Genomic DNA, 18,636 nt, shown 5'->3' with positions numbered 1-18,636 from the left:
TTCTCCATCTACACTCACCCACTGGGTGATCCCACTCAGCCTCACAGCTTTAAACACTGGCCATATGCGAAGGACTTCCAGATTTCCCCCTCCAGCCGGCCCTCTCCCCTGAACTCCATCTTGTAAATCCACCTACCTATTCATCACTGCCACTCGGACAACTGACAGTCCCCTCACACACATTGTGCCCCCAAATTGACTCCTGGTCTTCCCCACCAAACCTACTCCACCCCTGGTCTTCTCCTTTGCAGTTAACGGCAACTCCACCCTTCCAGTCCTCATGCCCCAAACCCCAGTCATCCTGGACTCATCTCATGGAATGACATGGGGGCGGGGGGGAGTGAAAAGCCTCGTGAGAATGGGTTTAAGAGTAAGAAAGTGGGTAGAGGAGAACTGGAGACACTGGGCACCGAGCACTTTGCTGAGGGATTTGAACAGAAGAGTCGGGCAGCAGCTGGAGGGGTAGAGGTAGAGGTAGAGATGTGAGGATGTCCAACCCATCAGCAAATCTCTTTGGTACAACCCTTCAAAATAGACTATCTGTAATCTGACTCCTCCTCACCGCTGTTGTGCCTGTCACCTTCATCTCAGCTGCTATGATCTCGCACCTGGATTATTGCCACAGCCTCCTAATTGACTGCATGCTTCTGCCCTTGCCCTGTGACAGCAACAGTTTTTTCTTAAAACAGCAGCCAGAGCGACTCTTTTAAAATACAAAGTAAGATCATGTCACTGCTCAACGCGAAATACTCCAAAAAATTTTCTCTTTCATGCAAACAAGTCCTTACGCTGGCTTCCCGGGCCTTCGAGGCCCTCTGGCACCCTCCTTCCCATGGCACCCCAGCCACTAGGCCTACTCTTACCCGAAGGCCTGGGATGTGTCTTCCCCAGCTGACCTCATGGCTAGTGCCCTCTCCCGCCTCACCACCTGACTCAGGTACCCCATCTCAGTGAGGCCTCCCGGGGCTACCGGGTGTAAACTCTGCCGCCACCTGCCCACTGCCCGCCCTGTCCTGCCCCCTCACAGGAAGGAAGTCCCCTGAGAGTGAGGATTTTTGTTTGAAACCTGCTGAATCTCCGGCCTGGAGCGGAGCCTGTAGGAAGTATCTGTGGAGTGAATGACTATGTCCTGCCTCCAGGGCTCAGCACTTTCACCTGCTGACCAACCTGGGGTCCTGGGATGGCGGGTGAGGCTCAGATGTGGGCTCTGCTCAGGGGCACCTCCGAGGCCACACGGGCAGGACGCACCGGCCGGTTTCAACTGCATCGGGAGGCACTCCTGACAACTGTGCCCGAAGCACCTGTGTGAAGACGAACACCTGTGCCATCTGGAGAAGATGGCTCTCCAGGGCTCACTCGCCGGCTGCCCGGGGCGGCTGCACACCAGGCTGCCTCCCACCTGCCGTGGGCAGGTCGCAGGCACTGTGAGCGGGACCCAGATGGGACTGTGCTGGAGGGTTGGAATTCTGGCTGAAGCCTGAAATGAAAAACCAGGGCCAGTAGCCCCACGTCTTAAGAAAATGACAGTAGGCCACTGAGCGGTGGTGGCCAGACGAGTCAGCGGTTCTCAGCTTACCCCCCTCCATGCTCCTCCCGCAAGCCCACAGGTGGAGCAGCCTCAGGCTCACTGGAGAGTCTGCGCCGAGAGCGAGACTGATGTCCTGCTTATACCTCTGCGGTGGCTCAGGAAACTAGTTGCCTGTGTTTGTCCCAGTACCACCAGCCTGGATCCCTTGGGCCCAAGGATGACAGCAGCCCTCACAAGTCAGGGCAAAAGTCGGGGGGGGGGTCCCCAGAACCCTACCAAATCCCGTGCAAGCTAAATGGGAACTGGAGGCTCAGAGTATATGGCCGTTAGTACCTTACTGCCTCCTCCCCAGATTCAGAACCTGTGCTCCTCCATCGGTGGGGAGCACCGCCCACATTCCCACCGGCTGCAAAGGGCATTTGAATCCCAGTCCACCTCTTGGCCTTGGGCCTCCTCACAGCGTCTAGCCTGGGAGCTTCTGGGAGGCACTTGGCATGGACTTGTCAGACGCCATAGTTTAAAGAGAACTATGGGTGGCTTTGCACTATCCGGTGGAAGGCCAGCTTTTGGGGAAAAGCAAGTTCTACCGGGACCTCAAAGCGGGAAGAGAAGCATGGGTGGGAGTGGTCCAGGCTGGAGACACCTCTCTGCCAACCAGTGGCCCAGTTAGCCCAACACCCCCGTGGAACCATGGTGGCCGCTAACCTGGGCTGGTGCCACGTGTGGGCAACAGGGTGGCCCCCCACTATCAGAGAGAGGCCCCCGACTCTCTGTTCTTAATCTTCTCTGGGAACCACTACAACCACGCTAAATTTGTTCTCTTTACTGCAATTTAAAAAATCCATCATGGCCTTTAATCCTTTTTGCTGCTGTAGTTAGCTAATTATTGATGGGAAAGGGAGCAGGGAAGTCAGACATTGGTGAGCATATTCAGCTACAGCTTCACACCCCAACGAATCACAGCATTGTCCCTCCAAGGGGATTAACACCCCTCCCTTCCCCACTCTGGTACTGGATTGTACTGGGTTGTCCGGGAGCAGAGGGAGATAAGGACATGTGCAGTAGAAGTGAAAAAGGCAGAGGGGAGGTGCCTAACCATAGAGGCCTGTCATCAGGGGGTGGACCCCAATGCAAGCCCACGAAAGTGTGGGAAGCTGATTGGTTATTTTGAAAAAGCTTCTGCGGGTGGGCACTTAGGCTGTTTCCAAATCTTAGCTATGGTGAATTGTGCTGCTATGAACATAGGGGTGCATATATCCTTTCTTATTGGTAGATAAGTGGATTAAAAAACTGTGGCACATCTACACAATGGAATACTACGCTGCAGCAAAAAAGGAGTTCTTACCATTTGCAACAGCATGGGTGGAACTGGAGAGCATTATGCTAAGTGAAATAAGCCAGTTAGAGAAAGATAAATACCACATGATCTCACTCATTTATGGAATATAATGAACAACATAAACTGATGAACAAAAATAGATCCAGAGACAGAGAATGATCGATCAGACCGTCAAACCTCAGAGGGAAGGTAGGGGAGGGTGGGGGTAAGGGGGAGAGATCAACCAAAGGACTTGTATGCATGCATATAAGCCTAACCAATGGACACAGACACCAGGGGGGTGAGGCCATGAGTGTGTGTGGGGGGGGTGGTAATGGGGGGATAAAGACACATATGTAATACCTTAATCAATAAAGAAATTAAAAGTCAAAAAAAGGAAAAAAGCTTCTGGTTCCTCCCAAGCCTGAGAATACGGTACATAATTACAGGTGACCTGCACTCCCCCGTGCATTCCCGGTTTCTCTCCATAGCCAAAGGCCATGTGGACCCCACACACAGGCTCCAGGTGGGAGCCTGGACACCGCAGCACAGCAACGGACTGCAGCCAGGGACACAAGCCAAGCTAGCCAGATGCTGGGCTGAACTAAGCTTTAACATGGCATGGCATCTCTGGACATTGACTCTGTTTCTGGCCCTGATTTTTTTTTAATATATTTTTTATTGATTAAGATATTACATATGTGTCCTTATCCCCACGTTACCCCCAATTGCCCCCCCCCCCCCGCTCATGCCCTCACCCCCCCGTTGTCCGTGTCCATTGGTGGTTAGGCCTATATGCTTGCATATAAGTCCTTTGGTTGATCTTTCCCCCTTACCCCCACCCTCCCCTACCTTCCCTTCACGGCCCTGATTTTCCATGGCTGCACCGACGGAGATGGGACGTCGGAGGGGCATCCTTTTGATTCTGCATGACACATACATATTACCACCACGCCTCATCCTCCCTTCTGGGCCCCCAGAAATGCTTTTCCCCGTGACACGGCAAGAACCCCACATCCATTCATCAGCAACACTTTCAGCAAACATTTATCAAGCACCCACTACACGAGGCTACAGTTATACCTATGGACAGCTCTAGGCTTCTCTCGCTCTTGCTCCCTGTCTTCCTGCTGCAACAAAATGCCTTGGGCTGTACCAGCCTTCCTGCTCCCAGAGGCAGCCCTCTTTCCTTTGCCCTTTTGTGCCTCTTGGGTTTGTTACTGCCTTGTCCCTTCTGCGGCTATCTTCGTCCGGACACTCTTGGTCCCATGGCCTCTGTCGATATTTCAACCACCTACTATCTTCCCTGCCCTCAGTCCCCTGTCTGCCAAGAGGGAGAACCCAGGGAGGGGCAGGGCTGTGGGCCGGGGAGACACCCTCAGCCTTTGGGGCTGGAGATTTGCTGAGCAACTGTCCTGATAAGGGCGGGACCAGCCAGCCGGAGGTGTTGCTACAGAGGAAACCTCAGCAGGGTTGCCGGCCTGTGGTCTGGGGCCTCCAGCTTGCCCCTCACATGCTGCTTCGGTCCGCAGCAGCCTGGGTGTGCCCCGCCCTTTCTTCTTTCCCAGGAGAAGGCACTTCCCTCTGCCTATCCAGGTCCTGTCTGTCCCCAGAGCCTGGCTCCCAGCTACTTCCTGCCAGGGGCCACCCTGGTGCCGGGACTTCTGAGTGCCCCCAGCCTCTGGTGGGGCTCACGTGCTGTCCATCCAGTAAGTCGCCATGCTTGTGTGAATGGAGCCCTCCCACACCCTCCACTCCCTAGCACCTTGTTCCTGTGTAGCCCACAAGCTGGACCTGCAAAGTGGTGGGGCTCTGGGGGACATGGTCATGGAGGCTGGAAAAGGTGGCTGGAGAGGAAGGAAAGACCACAAGGCAGAGGACAGTGATCTGTGCTGCAGGTACTCCTGGGTCACACAGCCTTGGGGAGGCTCAGAAACACTCCCAGGAATCAGCCTTGGCTTCTGAGGAGCCCCTTGGAGATCTGGGCTCTGGAGGGCATGGCCGTTCACATCCCAAGCCTTCTCAATGCTCCTCTCCCAGGGAGCCGGCTTGGGATGGGTAATGTGACCTTCAGTCCTTTAATTGCTTGTTGAAGGCCTTTGAAGTCCTCACAAAAGCTTTGCAAAAACAGTGAGATTTACGAAGACAATACGGTGCTATCCTCATAAAAGTGACATTTAAATTGTTCTCATTTTATATTTTTGCAATGAAATTCTTTGTTTCCTCTGCAGCCATTTCTGAGTATTTACTAACAATCAGAAATCTCTCTGTTCCACTCTGTTTCTCCGTGGTGCACAGTGTCAGACTGGGCGCTGGGGCACGTGAGCCTCAGACCCAGACCCTGGTCTGTGGCCCCGCGGGGAGTGCTCACCGAGAACACTGAGGAACAAGGTGCCCAGCCGCCCTGCCCTGTCTCTCCCTCCAAGAGGAGGTTTAAAAAAAAAAAAAAATCAGCAAAGCATCATATTTTAATGAGTTTTCTTTGCAATTTGTATATAATAGATTTTCAATAACAACCTATAATTAGTTCATTTTCTCCTATTCAATTGCTCTGCACTGAGGCCATTGACAGCTTCCAGCTGGGATCTTTAAAAATGGAAAGTGCTTGAAGGCTCAGCTCCAGATAATCGCTAGGAAGTGCTGGGCCCAACAATACAGCTGTTAGGAGCGAAGATGAGATGGGAAAGAGGGTTTGAAACTTCCGAAGAAGTGGTTGAGGGCCAGACGGCTGGCGAGCAGCAGTTCTGGCTCAGAACTGACCCCCCCCCCCCCCCCCCAGTGTGATGAGACTGCCCCACCCCAGAGCCCTGTACATGCACGGCGTGTGGGATGGGGCATTCCACCAGCCCTGCTCCCATGGAGGTGAGGTACTTATGAACACCTCCCTGCCCCCAGCAGGGGCTGCCAATGGTTTTCTAGTACAGCCAAGGCAGTGTGTGTGTGTGTGTGTGGGGGGGGGGGGGGGTGGGGGGGGGGGGGGGGGGGGGGGGTGGGGAGGGGGGGCAGCACGCCCTCAGGTGGAGGCCTGCCAGACAGAGTCCAGGCACAGGAGACCTTAGACAACAGCTCTGCTCACTTTTCTGTCCTGACAGGCATCACTGAAAGGCTTCCAAGGCCAAGTCCAGCTCTCCAGCTGATGCCCAGTATCCCCTCCAGCCACATGCCTGAGCTGGGTGCACCTGCAGCGATGGGGCCTCCCCACTCCCCAGCAACTCCCACAGGCTGGGCAGCTGACTCGGGGAGGACTCCGCAGATCTGGCTCTGCCTGCCTTCTGGCCTCTTGGTCCAGTTCTGCCCTCTGGGACTCTACACATCAGCCATTCCCACCTGTGACAGCCTCTTCACTCACCCAAGCCCTTTGCCTCTCAGGACTACACCCGGCCCCCACCTGTCTGAGCCACCTTTCTCCTTGCCTTTTGCAGGTTATCTGCAACCTGGTGTGCGGGCCTCATCTCAAATGCCCCTTTCTGACCCCCCCGGGGAAAGCAGGTCTTCCCTGCCAACACTGCACCGGTGTTCTCTGTCCCACCTCCTACTTGGATTACTTGGTTGCTTTCCTTTTTCCCAACCACCTCCCTGACCGAAGGCAAGCTCTGTGAGGGCGGGGCCTGCTGTCTTGCTCACGGCTGCAGTCCATAGAGTGGCCTCTGTGAGGGTTTGCTGATCTGATGCTCCCCTCCTCCTAAGCTCCCAGCCTCAGCGGCTAAATCTTTCCTCATGCATGGTCTCCCTGCCCTGGCCAAGCTCCTCTAAAATGTTCTGGTTGGCTGGCCTGCCCCTTAAATGGACAGCCCAGTAGCTGAGTGAGAGAACGGCCTGCACCCCTGCCTGGATGCTCTCCCCTCTTTCAGAGAGCTCGGCCCCACCAGCATCAGGGCAGACATTCCCAGTCTTCCCACAGTGGTCCAATATGGTGCTGCTTCCTTGACTATTTCTGGCACTGACCTGAGTCAGGGAGCTTGGGTCTGTGCTCAGTGGATTTGCTCCAGAGGTCGACCCTCCCACCCTGTCCTCCTGTCCTCCTTCCCTGCCCGGCCGGGCCCAGCTCAGGGGACTTGAGCTGGCAGGGTCTGCAGTTTGCAGCAAGGCCTGCTGCGGGGGCGGCTCCCAGACCCCATGCTGTGCCTTCCTTTGTGGGTGTCGAGCTCACTTGGTGATGTGGCCTCAGGTGGGAGGGAGGGAGCCATGGGGCGAGCGGAGGCTGTGCAGGTGTGTGTTGGGTTCTCAGGCGCTGAGCTAGAAGATATACAAATTCTATGCTAATAAGTTATTTTCTGTACAAACCCACATTCTACGCTAATAAATTATTTTCCAAGGTGTACAGATTAGCACAGGGACGGCCAAGCCGACGCTGGCCAAGCCTGGCCTCTCAAAGCCAGGATCTGCGGCCTCGGCTGGGGATGTGGCCTTGGGCCCCAGACACCACAGGGCTGAGGAGCGGGCTGAGCAGGAGCCCTTATCTCCACACACAGTTGTTGGAGGCAATCAAGCAGCAGGCAGGTGGCTTAACCGCCTACAAGAACAGCCTGAGGAGGGCTAAGTGGGCAATTAGTGGCCCTGGGAGCAGAATGGAGCTTTATGGGACAAGCAGCTTTTGTCTTCATTCTGGAAGCATTAGGGCCATGTGGGCCTCAGGGGCGCACCTTGCACCCCAATGCTCATTCAGTGGATCAGGGATGTCTGGGCTGTGCAGCAGCCATGGGGGTGCCCTTATCGGCCTGGTACAGCCTTGCTGGTCTCCCCAACCAGGGTCCTGCCTGTGGGACCCCGACAAGGTGCTCCCTCTTCCCTGGCCCCTCTGGGGCCCCTGTGACAGGCACATCGTGTTTGGGCCCCTTTTTGCCAAGTGTGTTTCTCCAGATATCCATCCCCTCACCAAGTGAGCCTTTACCAAGGGCTTTCTGGGTGCCAGGCCCATGCCAGGCAAGAGCACATGGTGAGCAAACGGCTTCTGCCTCATGGAGCCTCTGGACTAATGTGGACAAGAGGGCAAGGGCATGGCACAGAGTGACCGGGGCTGGGCGGGAGGGGCTTCCTCATCACGGTCACCACCCCCAACATTGACCTACCTGGTCAGTAATTACTTAGCACGACCACACGCAAGGTATCATCCTCCTCACTTTACGCATATTATCTCATTTAGTCCTGAGTGACCCTATGTGGGGTGTAACCGCAGACCAGCTCCGAAGGGGCCCTGTCCTGTCAGAGACGACAGAATGAGCTGCAAGCCGTGCAGCCACAGCACGGGCAGAGGAGAGCCTGAACCAAAGTGTCTTCCCCCCACGGAACCAAAGGGCAGGGACACCGCGGAACCCGAATTCCAGAGATCCTGCAGAAGAAAGGTCTCTTGTCTAGGAAGATCTGGTGCTGCAGCCCTTTAAGTTCCACCCCAAACCCTCGATCGGGAGGCAGATTTAAGCCTCATGTCCTGTCTCCCTGTGGGTTGACTTAGCAAAAGCTTCTATGCGTGGCGGGCAGCGTGCCCCTGCTCAGTCACAGTGGTGATCCTGCCCACTGTACAGAAGGGAAACTTGAAACCCAGCGTAACCTCTGGTCAAGAACTGTCCAAGGTCCCACAGCTAGTAAGTGGCAGAACAAGGGTTCGAACAAGGTCTGACTTAGTCCACATCCCTAACCATCAGGCCACAGCCTTGTTACTGTGTAGAGAAAAACTCAGGGCTGTGGGCACACAGAGGAAGGCGTGTGGGGCTTGGGAGAGGGAAGAGGGGTTAAGGAAGACTTCCTGGAGGAGGAGACCACTGAGTCGGGACTTGCCATTAAGGGAACTAACTGTGGGGACAGTGAGAGCCTCGTTACTGGGGGATTCTGGTGAGTTGCAAAGTGTGCTTAAATGTATGAGAAGTTTCCAGAATCAGGCATTTGCATTCAATCCCACTTCTTCTACCTGTTGACTTTGGGTTAGTTAATTTCCCTCAGTTTCAGTTTCTTCATCTGTAAAATAGGAGCATAATACACAGAGCTGACACATGGTAAGTGTTAGGCGAGCCCATTACTAACTGAAGTGATGGAGCCTCCTTGAAGCCCCTCTTTCTATGCTTGAGGTGAGGAGAAAGTACCCCCATGTCTGTCCTTAGAAGGGGTTGGTGAGACTCACAGCACCTTCTGTCTTCCAATCTTCAACCCCTGCCTTGGCCACGCCAACTTAGCTGTTGTATGCCCTTGAGAAAACGAGGCAACAAAGGCAGGGGATTCTCAACTTGATCTGCAAATCCTGTGTGAGCAGCGCTGGTTTGTCCCTTTGGGATTAGGGGAGCGATCACACCAATGGTCCCACCTCAGCCCACACTGACACTGGGGTGCAGGCGTTACTTGTTCTCCAAACTCAAGAGCCCAATGGATTCAGACATAATTTTTGAGAAATCCCATGCTATTTGAAATCTAGCTACTCACTATCCCACACTCAGGAACCAATGGGAGGCTGAGGCGGTGCTCTGACCGTCCAAACTCCCTGTCTGAACTACCAGCATGAATAAGGAGCCGGGGGGAGGGGCGCTGGTCAATGTATGTTGTCATCCTGCTCATCCCTGGGTGGCTGTGAGGACTGACTGAGATGATGTGTCTGGCCTGGTGTCTGGCCAGTGCTGGGCATGATTTATTCCAGGGGAGAATGACGTGGCTCCTTCCTTTCATTTTGTAGCAACAATGCAGAAAAGCAGCTGGTAATTCACTGGTTGACATTTCATCTGTTTCACAGAGTTGCCCTGGATACCGAGGTGTTGCAATAATCAGATGAAACCCCTGTCTCCCTCCCTGCCTGCCTGGAGCGGCAGGAGAGTGTGCGGCCCACACAGCCAACTCCCCCGGGTCCCCCAGACACAGGTGCTCCTCTGGACACCATGCATCTGTGATCCCAGAACGTTCACACTTGAGGCCTTCTTCCCGCAGTGCTAGTTGCTCAAACCCTTCCTTGGCATCCAACACATTGCTCTCACAGGATTCATTAAAGAACAAGTATCTTTCTAAAAAGCAGAAGAAACTTGTAATGAATTTGAAGCGAGAAAAAAAAAAAATCCTCATTTAAGCAACACCGTTTTCCCAAGATCCCAGGCCAAGCATTCAGGAAAGCGCAGAAACATGCATTATTGAAAAGCTTTTTAAACGAGCAACTTTTAGATTAATTTATTGTGATGCACAGGCAGGGCTGGCGCACATCCTGCTCACCAGTGAGTCTGGGGCCTGCGTCTCTCCCTTGTAGCTGGTTCTGCTGCTCGCTGGGTGGGGCCAGGAGGAAGGGCGGGGGGCACTGTGCCTTTAGTTCCCAGGTCAGCCGGGGATTCGGAAATCCAAAACCAACTTGAACAGATTGTTTGGGTGATAAAGGAGGAAGAGAGGGAGGCCACCCTAATATTTCACTGTACAGAGATGGGTGATTGGGAGCCTTAGCTCCATCCGACAGTTAGAAAGAGGCTGAACTGACTCCATGGTTAAGGGACCTGTCCTCTGCTCTTCTCCCTGGGGAGGAGCCGCCTGTTCTGCAGAGAATGGTACAGCCCACCAGCAACCAGCTCGGCTGAGCATGGGCGACCACCAGCCCCGAGATTCCTGACATCACCCTCGGCAGCTGCAGACAATGACAAGCACGTCTTCTGATGAACGGCTGTGCCAGCTGCATAAGCAGATGTGATGGAGGAGGCTCCAGCCTCCACATTTGTAAATACAACCCACTTCTCCAGGGAAAACACCAGGACTCACCCAAAGGACCCTGGCAAAATAGAGACTAGAAAATAAAATTTTAAAGTCAACCTTTAAAAATTAAACCCAAAATGTAGTTGCTGACATGTTTGAGCTATTATTTTCTGAGTTGTAGTGAGATTTCTTTAATGCCCATTGATTTCTGGGTAATAAGTGGTACCTATACGTCTCACTTCAATTACCTATTTAACATTCACTGAACCATAAATCCATTCCCGGAGCTCTGGGAATTTAGCTTAGAGTTCCCGTGACTTTGAAAAACCATTGATCCCGCGTGCGCCGAGTAGCCGCATGTCAGGCCTTTATGGCGGGTTAACTCATTCTGTGGCTTCCTTAATGCCTGTGAGTTTACATTTTAGTGCATATCTATTATTTGGGTTGGGCTGTGATGAATGGTTTGGCTGCCTCAAAACAAGTCCAAGATGACAGCAGAATCTAATTTGTTTTAAAAATGATGATCGTTGTGCTTTTCAGATAATCACCCAGGAATAAAGGAAGCAGACACCATATTGCTCTCTGTGAGACACGGGGCTGGCGGGGGAGCGATGACTGCCCCCCCTTTCCACGGCAGCTCGTGGCTGCCAGGACCGTCATGAGGGAGGCCAGGAGCCTTCCTTCCATCGGGGGCAGCAGGGATGCTTCTGTCTCCTTGCGAATAACGCCAGCAGCTTCCTGTTTGGCCGCAGACTGATTCCCAGGAGCAGAGCTCCTGAGCAGAGGCTCCTGTGGTACCAGACGGTGCCTGAGCGGTGCCGTTCCCTGCTGAATGTGCCGCTGTGGGACGCCTGATGTACCCCCAAGTCTTGAAGTCCAGCCTTGGCTCCTGGCTCTTCAAATGCACCTCTTCCTTCAAGCTCCGGTTGTCTCAGAAGTGTCCTGGAACACGTGATACTGCTTCCCTGCTGTGGAGGGCCATCTCCCTGTCATCTGCCTGGACCACCCCACTCTTTTCTTGTCCAGATTCCACAGAGATTAGAACCACCAGGAGGTCTCGGTTTGCGGAAGGTGGATGGAGAGGATATTGCAGGAGATGGACTTTGGGTCAGGAGTGATGTGCAGGGCAATGCTTAACAGCGGGCTCTCCAGAGGAAAGAGACCCCCCCCCTTCCTTTCTGTGTCATTTCTGTGGTGCAAATACTCCCACCATGGATGATGAAAGGCTGCCAGTTGTTCGTTTGTCTTGAAAATTCCTGAAAATCTAACAGTGGGCTCTCAGGAACTAGGTCTGGGAGCCGCTGATACTTCCATATGTTCTAAAATGTAGAGATTTATTTCAGGGAATAAGCTCCTTGATCCACAAAGCCAATGCCCCCCACAGCAGGCTGAGCCTATCAGTCATTCACACCTTATTCTGAACTATACTATAAGCAGGTATCACTGTTGAAGCAGGTATGGGCAGGGAGGAGGAAGATGGGGAGCCACACCTAGTCACTGCTTTGCAAGCAGATCCCTGCGCTTGGGGCGTGGGCTTTGGTCCTTGGCAACAGGGATGCTGTGAACTGAAAAGGCAGCCCTGCATCAGGTTCATGAACACTTCCTACGGGGAAGAGTCACACACGTACCTCTTCCATCTCCACAAGAGCCCTTCTCGCCAAGGACTCCTTCCAGGCCTTGTGGGTGTTTGGAATAACAGCCGCCAAAAGGAGACGTCCACAGGGAACACCGACACCTTTCTGAAAGGGGAGCTCCGGGGTGGGAGCGGTGGGGGTGGGGCAGAGTGGCAGGGTCTGTGGCTCAGAGGCTCAGAGCACCCTGGGAGTGCCTCACCCTATTTCTCAAATTCCAGGGCCTAAAGGTCACGTTCAAGGACACATCACACAGGGCGCACATACTACCTGCCTTAAGCAGAGCCTGAATACTGTCTGACCTAAAGGGGCTTCATCTCTTTGGGGCCAAAATCAACCCCAGCACCGCCTTTACCTCCCTTTCCCGCCTGGCCCAGCCTCCAGAACCCTCCTGCAGAACCTTCCTCCTGGGGGGCCACGGCCCGGGGAGAGCCCGAAAGTCTGCTCCCTCCACTACAGGCACAGTCTCCCCCCGAGGTGGGCAGCGGTGCACTCCCAGACACACGTAAATCACAGGCCCGTGTTCCTCAGATGATGGCAAGAAGGCCCTTTATCCAAAAGGAAGAGACCAAGCGCCCCTCTCCCACCCCCACTCCTTTATCCTCTGCGAGCTCAGGTTTGTGCAAAGCAAATCCAGCCGCTTTCATCCCTGAGAGAAACCAGCCCTGGAGACACCAAGGACAGATCCAGGCCCTGACACGGTTTGGTGCGGGGATGCCTGTGGCCACAGCCCGTCTGCCCGGCCGGCCGGCCGAGGCCTGACTTACGGAAGGCCGTGTAGAACTCTCGGAGGGTCAGCCAGCCGTCACTGTTGTAGTCATCAAATCGAAGGAGGTCGCTTGGCGAGCATCCCAGGAAGCTCTCCTCCAGGTCCTGCTCCTTCAGCACGTGCTGTGGGTGAGGGAGGGAACAAGGCCGGAGCCGGGAGTGAGCTCAGAGCTATGGGCTTTGCTGGGACATGGCTCAGGCCAGTTGGGGCGAGGAATCAGCAACAGCTCAGTGGGCCCTGGGGAGCATCTGAAGCTCTCTGCTTTTGTCCTGCCTGACCCTCCCATTTTACAGATAAGAAAACAGACTCAGAATGGGGAGGGACTTTCCTAAGGCGGGGCAGAGTTGGGATTAGTGTTCAGGTGCGTCTTCTCGCCATCTGGGCAGACAGACCCCAGAGGTCAGAAGGATCCTTGAGGCCACCTGATCTATCCTTCATGCTATCGATGGGGAAACAGAGAAGAGAAGGGGCCTGATCAAACAAATTCAGCAAATAAATAGAGGCTGAACAGAGGTCTCCTGGCTTCCAGCTGTGGATAGCTGGAAGGTCATTAACGCCTCCTCCCCCCATTCCCACCAGCCCTTGCAATCTCAGGGCTGTGCCCCCTATCCACAGCACAGCCCCCCGAAAGGGAGGGTTGCCATTCTACTGACCGAGCCTGAGCCGTGCCTCTGCCTGCCCGGCCCTGCCAGGGACAGAATGTGTCCTTGGGACCCTGGCAGGGGCCATGGGTGGGCTTTTATGAACTCCTCTCTGGATGTGGCCCAGCCGCAGGGCACAGAGCCCTCCCCAGCATGACCAGCCACATGCCAAAGGTGACTAAAGGTAGAGACTTCCGCCACCCTCGCTCGGCTGGGGCCAGACGCTGGTGTGTCTTACAGAAAAAATGCTCAGAAGGAAACCTCAGAAGAAGGAAAGAATTTCATTTTATTCCAGGGGGCGGGGAAGAGGGGGACAGGCATTTTCTCTTTGTTTAACAGTCTCAGCTTGGTCTGCTATATGAAAAGCAATTTAATGTGATAATGTTAAAAAAAAATGACCCTTCACCTGGCAAGTAAGAGTGGTCGATAAAAGGGAGATCAACCATAACGCCCGAAGTCAATCTTTCAGGGATGGAAATTTCCCTTCGTCTATTTCTGCATTGGAAATGGATTAACGTTTCATAGGACCTACGCGTTTTTCCCCCACACCTTTGAGTCAGTGTCAAGGCAAGGCTCCCTTAAGCTGGGCTCTGCCTGGCAGATTTATGAAATGGACATTAAATACATTAACCCAATTACCATGCATGTTAATGGCTCCAGGTGCCTTGGGGAACGCCTCTGCCAGGTTAGAGCAACATGGCCAGGAAGGTCCTGTTTACTTAGTCACCTGGGAGCCATGTGGGCTGGGGGGCCAAGAGCCACAGCAGCCTCTGTCCAGGCCACGCCAAGCATCTGCCCCAGGCGCTGCCTGCACAGCCTGTGGCCTGGGAATCACCAGGCGGTTCCTCCTGCAGGGAGCGCCACCACCAGGACCTGGGCTTTCCCAGCGCAGCTTGGGTCATCGGTGGGTTGCTGGCCCTGCCCCCTGGGGTCTTAGCCACAGCAGGGGCCTGTTGCTGAGAAAGGTGGTGCAGTGCTGGCTGGCATGGCTGATGAAGGGGGTGCTGTCCAGGTGTGGGTGAGAAGAGTGGGGTCTGCATGTGCTCCCAGGAAGCGAGCTCTGGACTTGTGGAGTGGGAGGCCCCGGGAGGGGGACTCTGCCTGGAAGGGCTTCTAGGTGACTGTTCCATACTCAGGTTTTGGGGGCATTTGCTGGCCCCATAGACCTTGAGAGGACTGGGTGGAACTTCCTGGGGGGAGCCATGCTCCCCTGGGAGACCCCTGTGCTGTGAGGAGAGCAGGTGCACGCCCACCAGCCCACCTGGGGTGCATCTTAGTGCCATCATGTCATGAGCAGCAAACAAACCCAGGTGAGCTGCTTGGTTTCTGTGAAGTGGAGGGAACAGCAGTGCCTGCCTCACAGCAGAGGACGCTGAAAGGTTTAGGAGGAAGTAACAGTCACCAAGATGATGACGAGGACATCGATACTGACTGCTATCACCTCCTGAGAACGTGCCGTGTGCCCAGCACTGTGCCCAGCACGTCACACCTTCCTTGTTTAACCCTCCTGATGGATGGCCCTGTGATGGTCACAGACCAGAAATGGAGGCCCAGAGAGGCGAGGTGTCTCCCAAGACCCACCAGCCAGAGAATGCTGGAGGCGGGACTTGAACGCAGGCAGTGTGACCGTGAAGCCAAGCAGATCCCATGTGTTCTCAGCTACTACACGACATAGCAAGCACCTCTTCTGCTTGTTACATCCAGGGAAAGGCCTGGCTCACTGCCTAGCACATAGGGTGCTCGGTAAGAGTTAGGGCACACACACCCCAGCCCAGTCCTTCCTGGTGACTGGGCCGTTTTGCTAAGGTCACCACATCATGTGAAGGGTTTCTTTATAGTGACATCAAAGGCGGGGACTTATCTGTCCTCTGGTGGGCACTCGGTCTCTGTGGGCGAGCTTCCCTCGCCCACCACCCTGCTTGGGGAGGCCGACCTTGCCTTCCTCACAAACCTTTGCACCTGCCTGATGCGGCTCAAGAGCCCTAGGTCCTTAGAGGCAAACCAGCGGAGCAGGAGCAGGAATGCAGGCGCTTTGGCCCACCCAGCCTGCCTTCCTGCCACCGGCCAGGAAGATCCTCCCTACAGCTGGCGATGACTGCGCCCGGTTGCTCCCTCCTCACGTCTCTCTGCCACAGATGCTAACTGCCCTCGCACTTTCTTGTAGCTGGACAGGCAGACACATGTGCTGGGTTTGGGGAGGGAGGCAAACCGCAGAGCTTGATGCAAGTGTTTTCTCAAAGGAAGAGCAGTGCTTAGGGGTGGACGCAGGGCTCTGTGCCAGGAAGCAGGCTGGGGCGTGGGCTGTTGATATCTGGGTACTAAAGAACAGCGAGACCCTAGGGGGGAGGACCGGGGGACGCCCGGGTTGCAGCCCCTGGGGTGTGTGGTGAGACCGAGCCTGCTTCCTTTTGCCTTCCCGCTGAGGAAAGTAAAAGACTCACGGAAGAGATTTATTTCCTAATGACAACATCAGAGACCAGCCCCGGTGAAGTGTGTGTTTTGCCAGCTAGCCGCGAGCGCTTCAAAGCTTGTTTGTAAATATTGGCTGAAGGTGGCTGGTGGGAAGAAGACACGGCGCCGTTTGTTTGTCAGAGATTCTGAGAGGCCCTGAACGCACGCTCTCCGCTCCCTGGAGAAGGGTCTCTTGCAGGAGGCCCCCGGGCGTCCCAGCACAGAGACAGTTACAAACGACTCTCCGCACGTGACCTCCTGGTTCTCTTCATGGACATGCTCCGTGGAAAACCCGATTCCTCCTTAATTTTATTTTCATTGGATGCCGTACTCACCTGAGCCAGTTCAGAGCTGCCGAGGTGGCCGTCGCCATCTGCATCCAAGTCCTTAAACAGAGATTCCACCAGGAGGCGCTTCTGGGAGGCAGGGTCTCGGCGGCTGGCCCCTTCCGGGAGTGGCTGCAGGCGGGTCTGCAGTGCCAGAAGGACATTCTTCAGGCGGGCATAGTTGGCCATGGTGCACGGCTCGCCTGGAGGTGGAGAGGGGGTTATTGCAGTGAGACTCCGCCCCAGGGCGTTGGGAGGACCTTCATCCATCCGTTCTGGGCATTTCCCGCGTGTAGGGTGGGGTAGGGGGGTGGGGGGGGGAAGAGAGAAGGGACACTGGAGTAGATGGATCTGCCTGCCCACCAACCCACCCATAGCTATCCCCTGAGCACTGGATACATGCCGCACATGATGCAAATGCTGGGCGGGGCCTGCCGTCCACCCCACAGAGCTTTACTGAGCACCTACTATGCGCCAGACACAGAACAATTGCCAGATGGTCCGGGGGGAGCTTGTCCAGGGGAATTCACAGCGGCAGCCCCACAGTGGCTTCAGGGAAGCTGGCCCCCATTTCACTTTGTAATAGCTCGTCTTTGCCTTAATCCCACCTTAAAGGCTGCTTTTGAATACTTGGCTTCATAGATTCGGGAGTTTTAGTTAACAGGACTAAGAAGCCCTGCTTAAGTTAATTAGGTACACTCCCAGAGCTGGATTACTTCAAAACAAACATGTGTATGCAAGTCTACAACCAAGAAACAAAAGGAAGCTTTACGAAATTAACCCCGGAGCACGCAGCCCCTGCTCTGGGCCTGGATCACAGGCCTGCCTGCTGCACAGCGTCAGGACAAGGCGGCGTTTCGGCGGGTGGGGCCTGGGATGCACTGAGACCTGACACTGGCCATCTTCCCGGTGGCGGGCCGGGCGCTGGGAGAAACACCACAGGAGGCACAGCCTGCCACCGGAGGCTGCAGGGTGTTAGCAGAGCAGGGGAGCCCTCCGGCCCCGCTTCCTCGCCTCCCTGGGGATGGAGGGCTTCCTGAGTCCTGGTGGGATCCTCACCGTCCACTCCAGGTGGGAGGCCAATGTGCTGCTGGGAATGCACGTTCCCTTAATTCCTAGGCCAGATTAGAGAATCAGGGGTTGGGACAGTCACTGTAACGTGGGGCTGGAGAGCGCCGACTCAAGTCCCCTGGGCTTCAGACCCAGCCCTGCCGCTGCCAGAACCTGCACCTTGTACCAGGCGCCTCTGTGATTTCATCTGGGAAGTGGGAGGACACCCTTCCCACGCAGCTGCCTCCCACAGGGGCTGTTATGAGGACTGAGTAAGATGCACACAGAGGGGTTAGCACGGCTTGGCACAGAGCGAGGGCTCACCGAACGCTAGCGATTCTCTCCTTATCATCAGTAGGACCACATTTGCTGAAGAGCAACAAACAAGGAAGCTATTGATGGGGGAAGGGCGGCCCGGGAGTCTGTCTGCTGTTGCTCTCCCTCCCGCTCTCCCTGGACAAGCCTGGGCGGCCCAACCACTTTCTCTTGTGCTTGTTTGTGTTTCTAGATTTTCTTCCAATTGGAGGTCAATTGATTCTTGTCAGAAACAGATGCCTGTTACCATTTCCTCCTGCATGTTTATTTAGAAAAAAAATCAATTGCTGTGTTCAATGTAATCAAATCTATTTGTTCTCCGGGAGCTCCAGGCTCTGACAGGCCTGGCTCTCCCATTCCCCTACCCTGCTGGCGCCCTCTTTGGCCTGTTGGGTACCCATGCCGGGGAGCGCTTGGGGCCACCAGTCGGCAAACCTGGTCCTCAAGTCTGTATGGCTGCACAGTGTTGAAAACAGTGGCCTTGTCCTGCTATAAACCGCCCAGGAGAGGATGTGGCAGCCTGCTGGGGTTTCCCTTCTTCCCAGGCCCGGATAAAGGCCAGTTTTGGTGAAGCAGAGTGATAAATTTTGCCCCCTTGCCCTCAACAGGGTGAAATCCAGTTCTGGTAAATGACCCAGAAGTCAGAGGCAGTAAGGGAGCTGAGACAGAAGCTTTGGTGTAGGAGGTGAGGGCGTCTCTGTGTGGGGGTCTGTGGGGACCTGTCCCGAGGGTCAGGCTCTCCTGGGAGCGGCATTCATGCCTGCTGCTGCGAGGTCGCTGTGCACAGCAGATGGACATGGGGTCTATGGGTCAACGGGAGGCTTGACTCGGAAATGCTAGTGCACAGTCAGACTCCTGAGGACACACCCTGGCAGGGCCACCTGAAGGATGGGGCAGGACAGGTCAGCTGGGCAGAGATGTCTCCTTCTCGCTGGTCCCCCACAACCTCTACCCTTCCTC

At 55.0% G+C, this 18,636-nt stretch overlaps 1 protein-coding gene across 1 annotated transcript in view; it reads right to left on the bottom strand.

The window, feature by feature from the left end:
• Window positions 1-18,636, bottom strand: part of FSTL4 (follistatin like 4) — a 327,280-nt gene that overhangs the window by 79,237 nt on the left and 229,407 nt on the right. Inside the window, exons 5-6 of the mRNA XM_036314191.1 lie at window positions 16,321-16,514; window positions 12,892-13,015 (exon numbers count right to left, since the gene is read on the bottom strand). Coding sequence (XP_036170084.1) covers window positions 12,892-13,015; window positions 16,321-16,514 — 318 coding nt within the window. The remainder of the gene's footprint in view (window positions 1-12,891; window positions 13,016-16,320; window positions 16,515-18,636) is intronic.

This window comes from Myotis myotis, unplaced genomic scaffold (assembly GCF_014108235.1).
Source record: "Myotis myotis isolate mMyoMyo1 unplaced genomic scaffold, mMyoMyo1.p scaffold_m19_p_6, whole genome shotgun sequence".
Classification (NCBI taxonomy): Eukaryota; Metazoa; Chordata; class Mammalia; order Chiroptera; family Vespertilionidae; genus Myotis; species Myotis myotis.
This window is presented reverse-complemented; position numbering and strand designations above follow the sequence as displayed.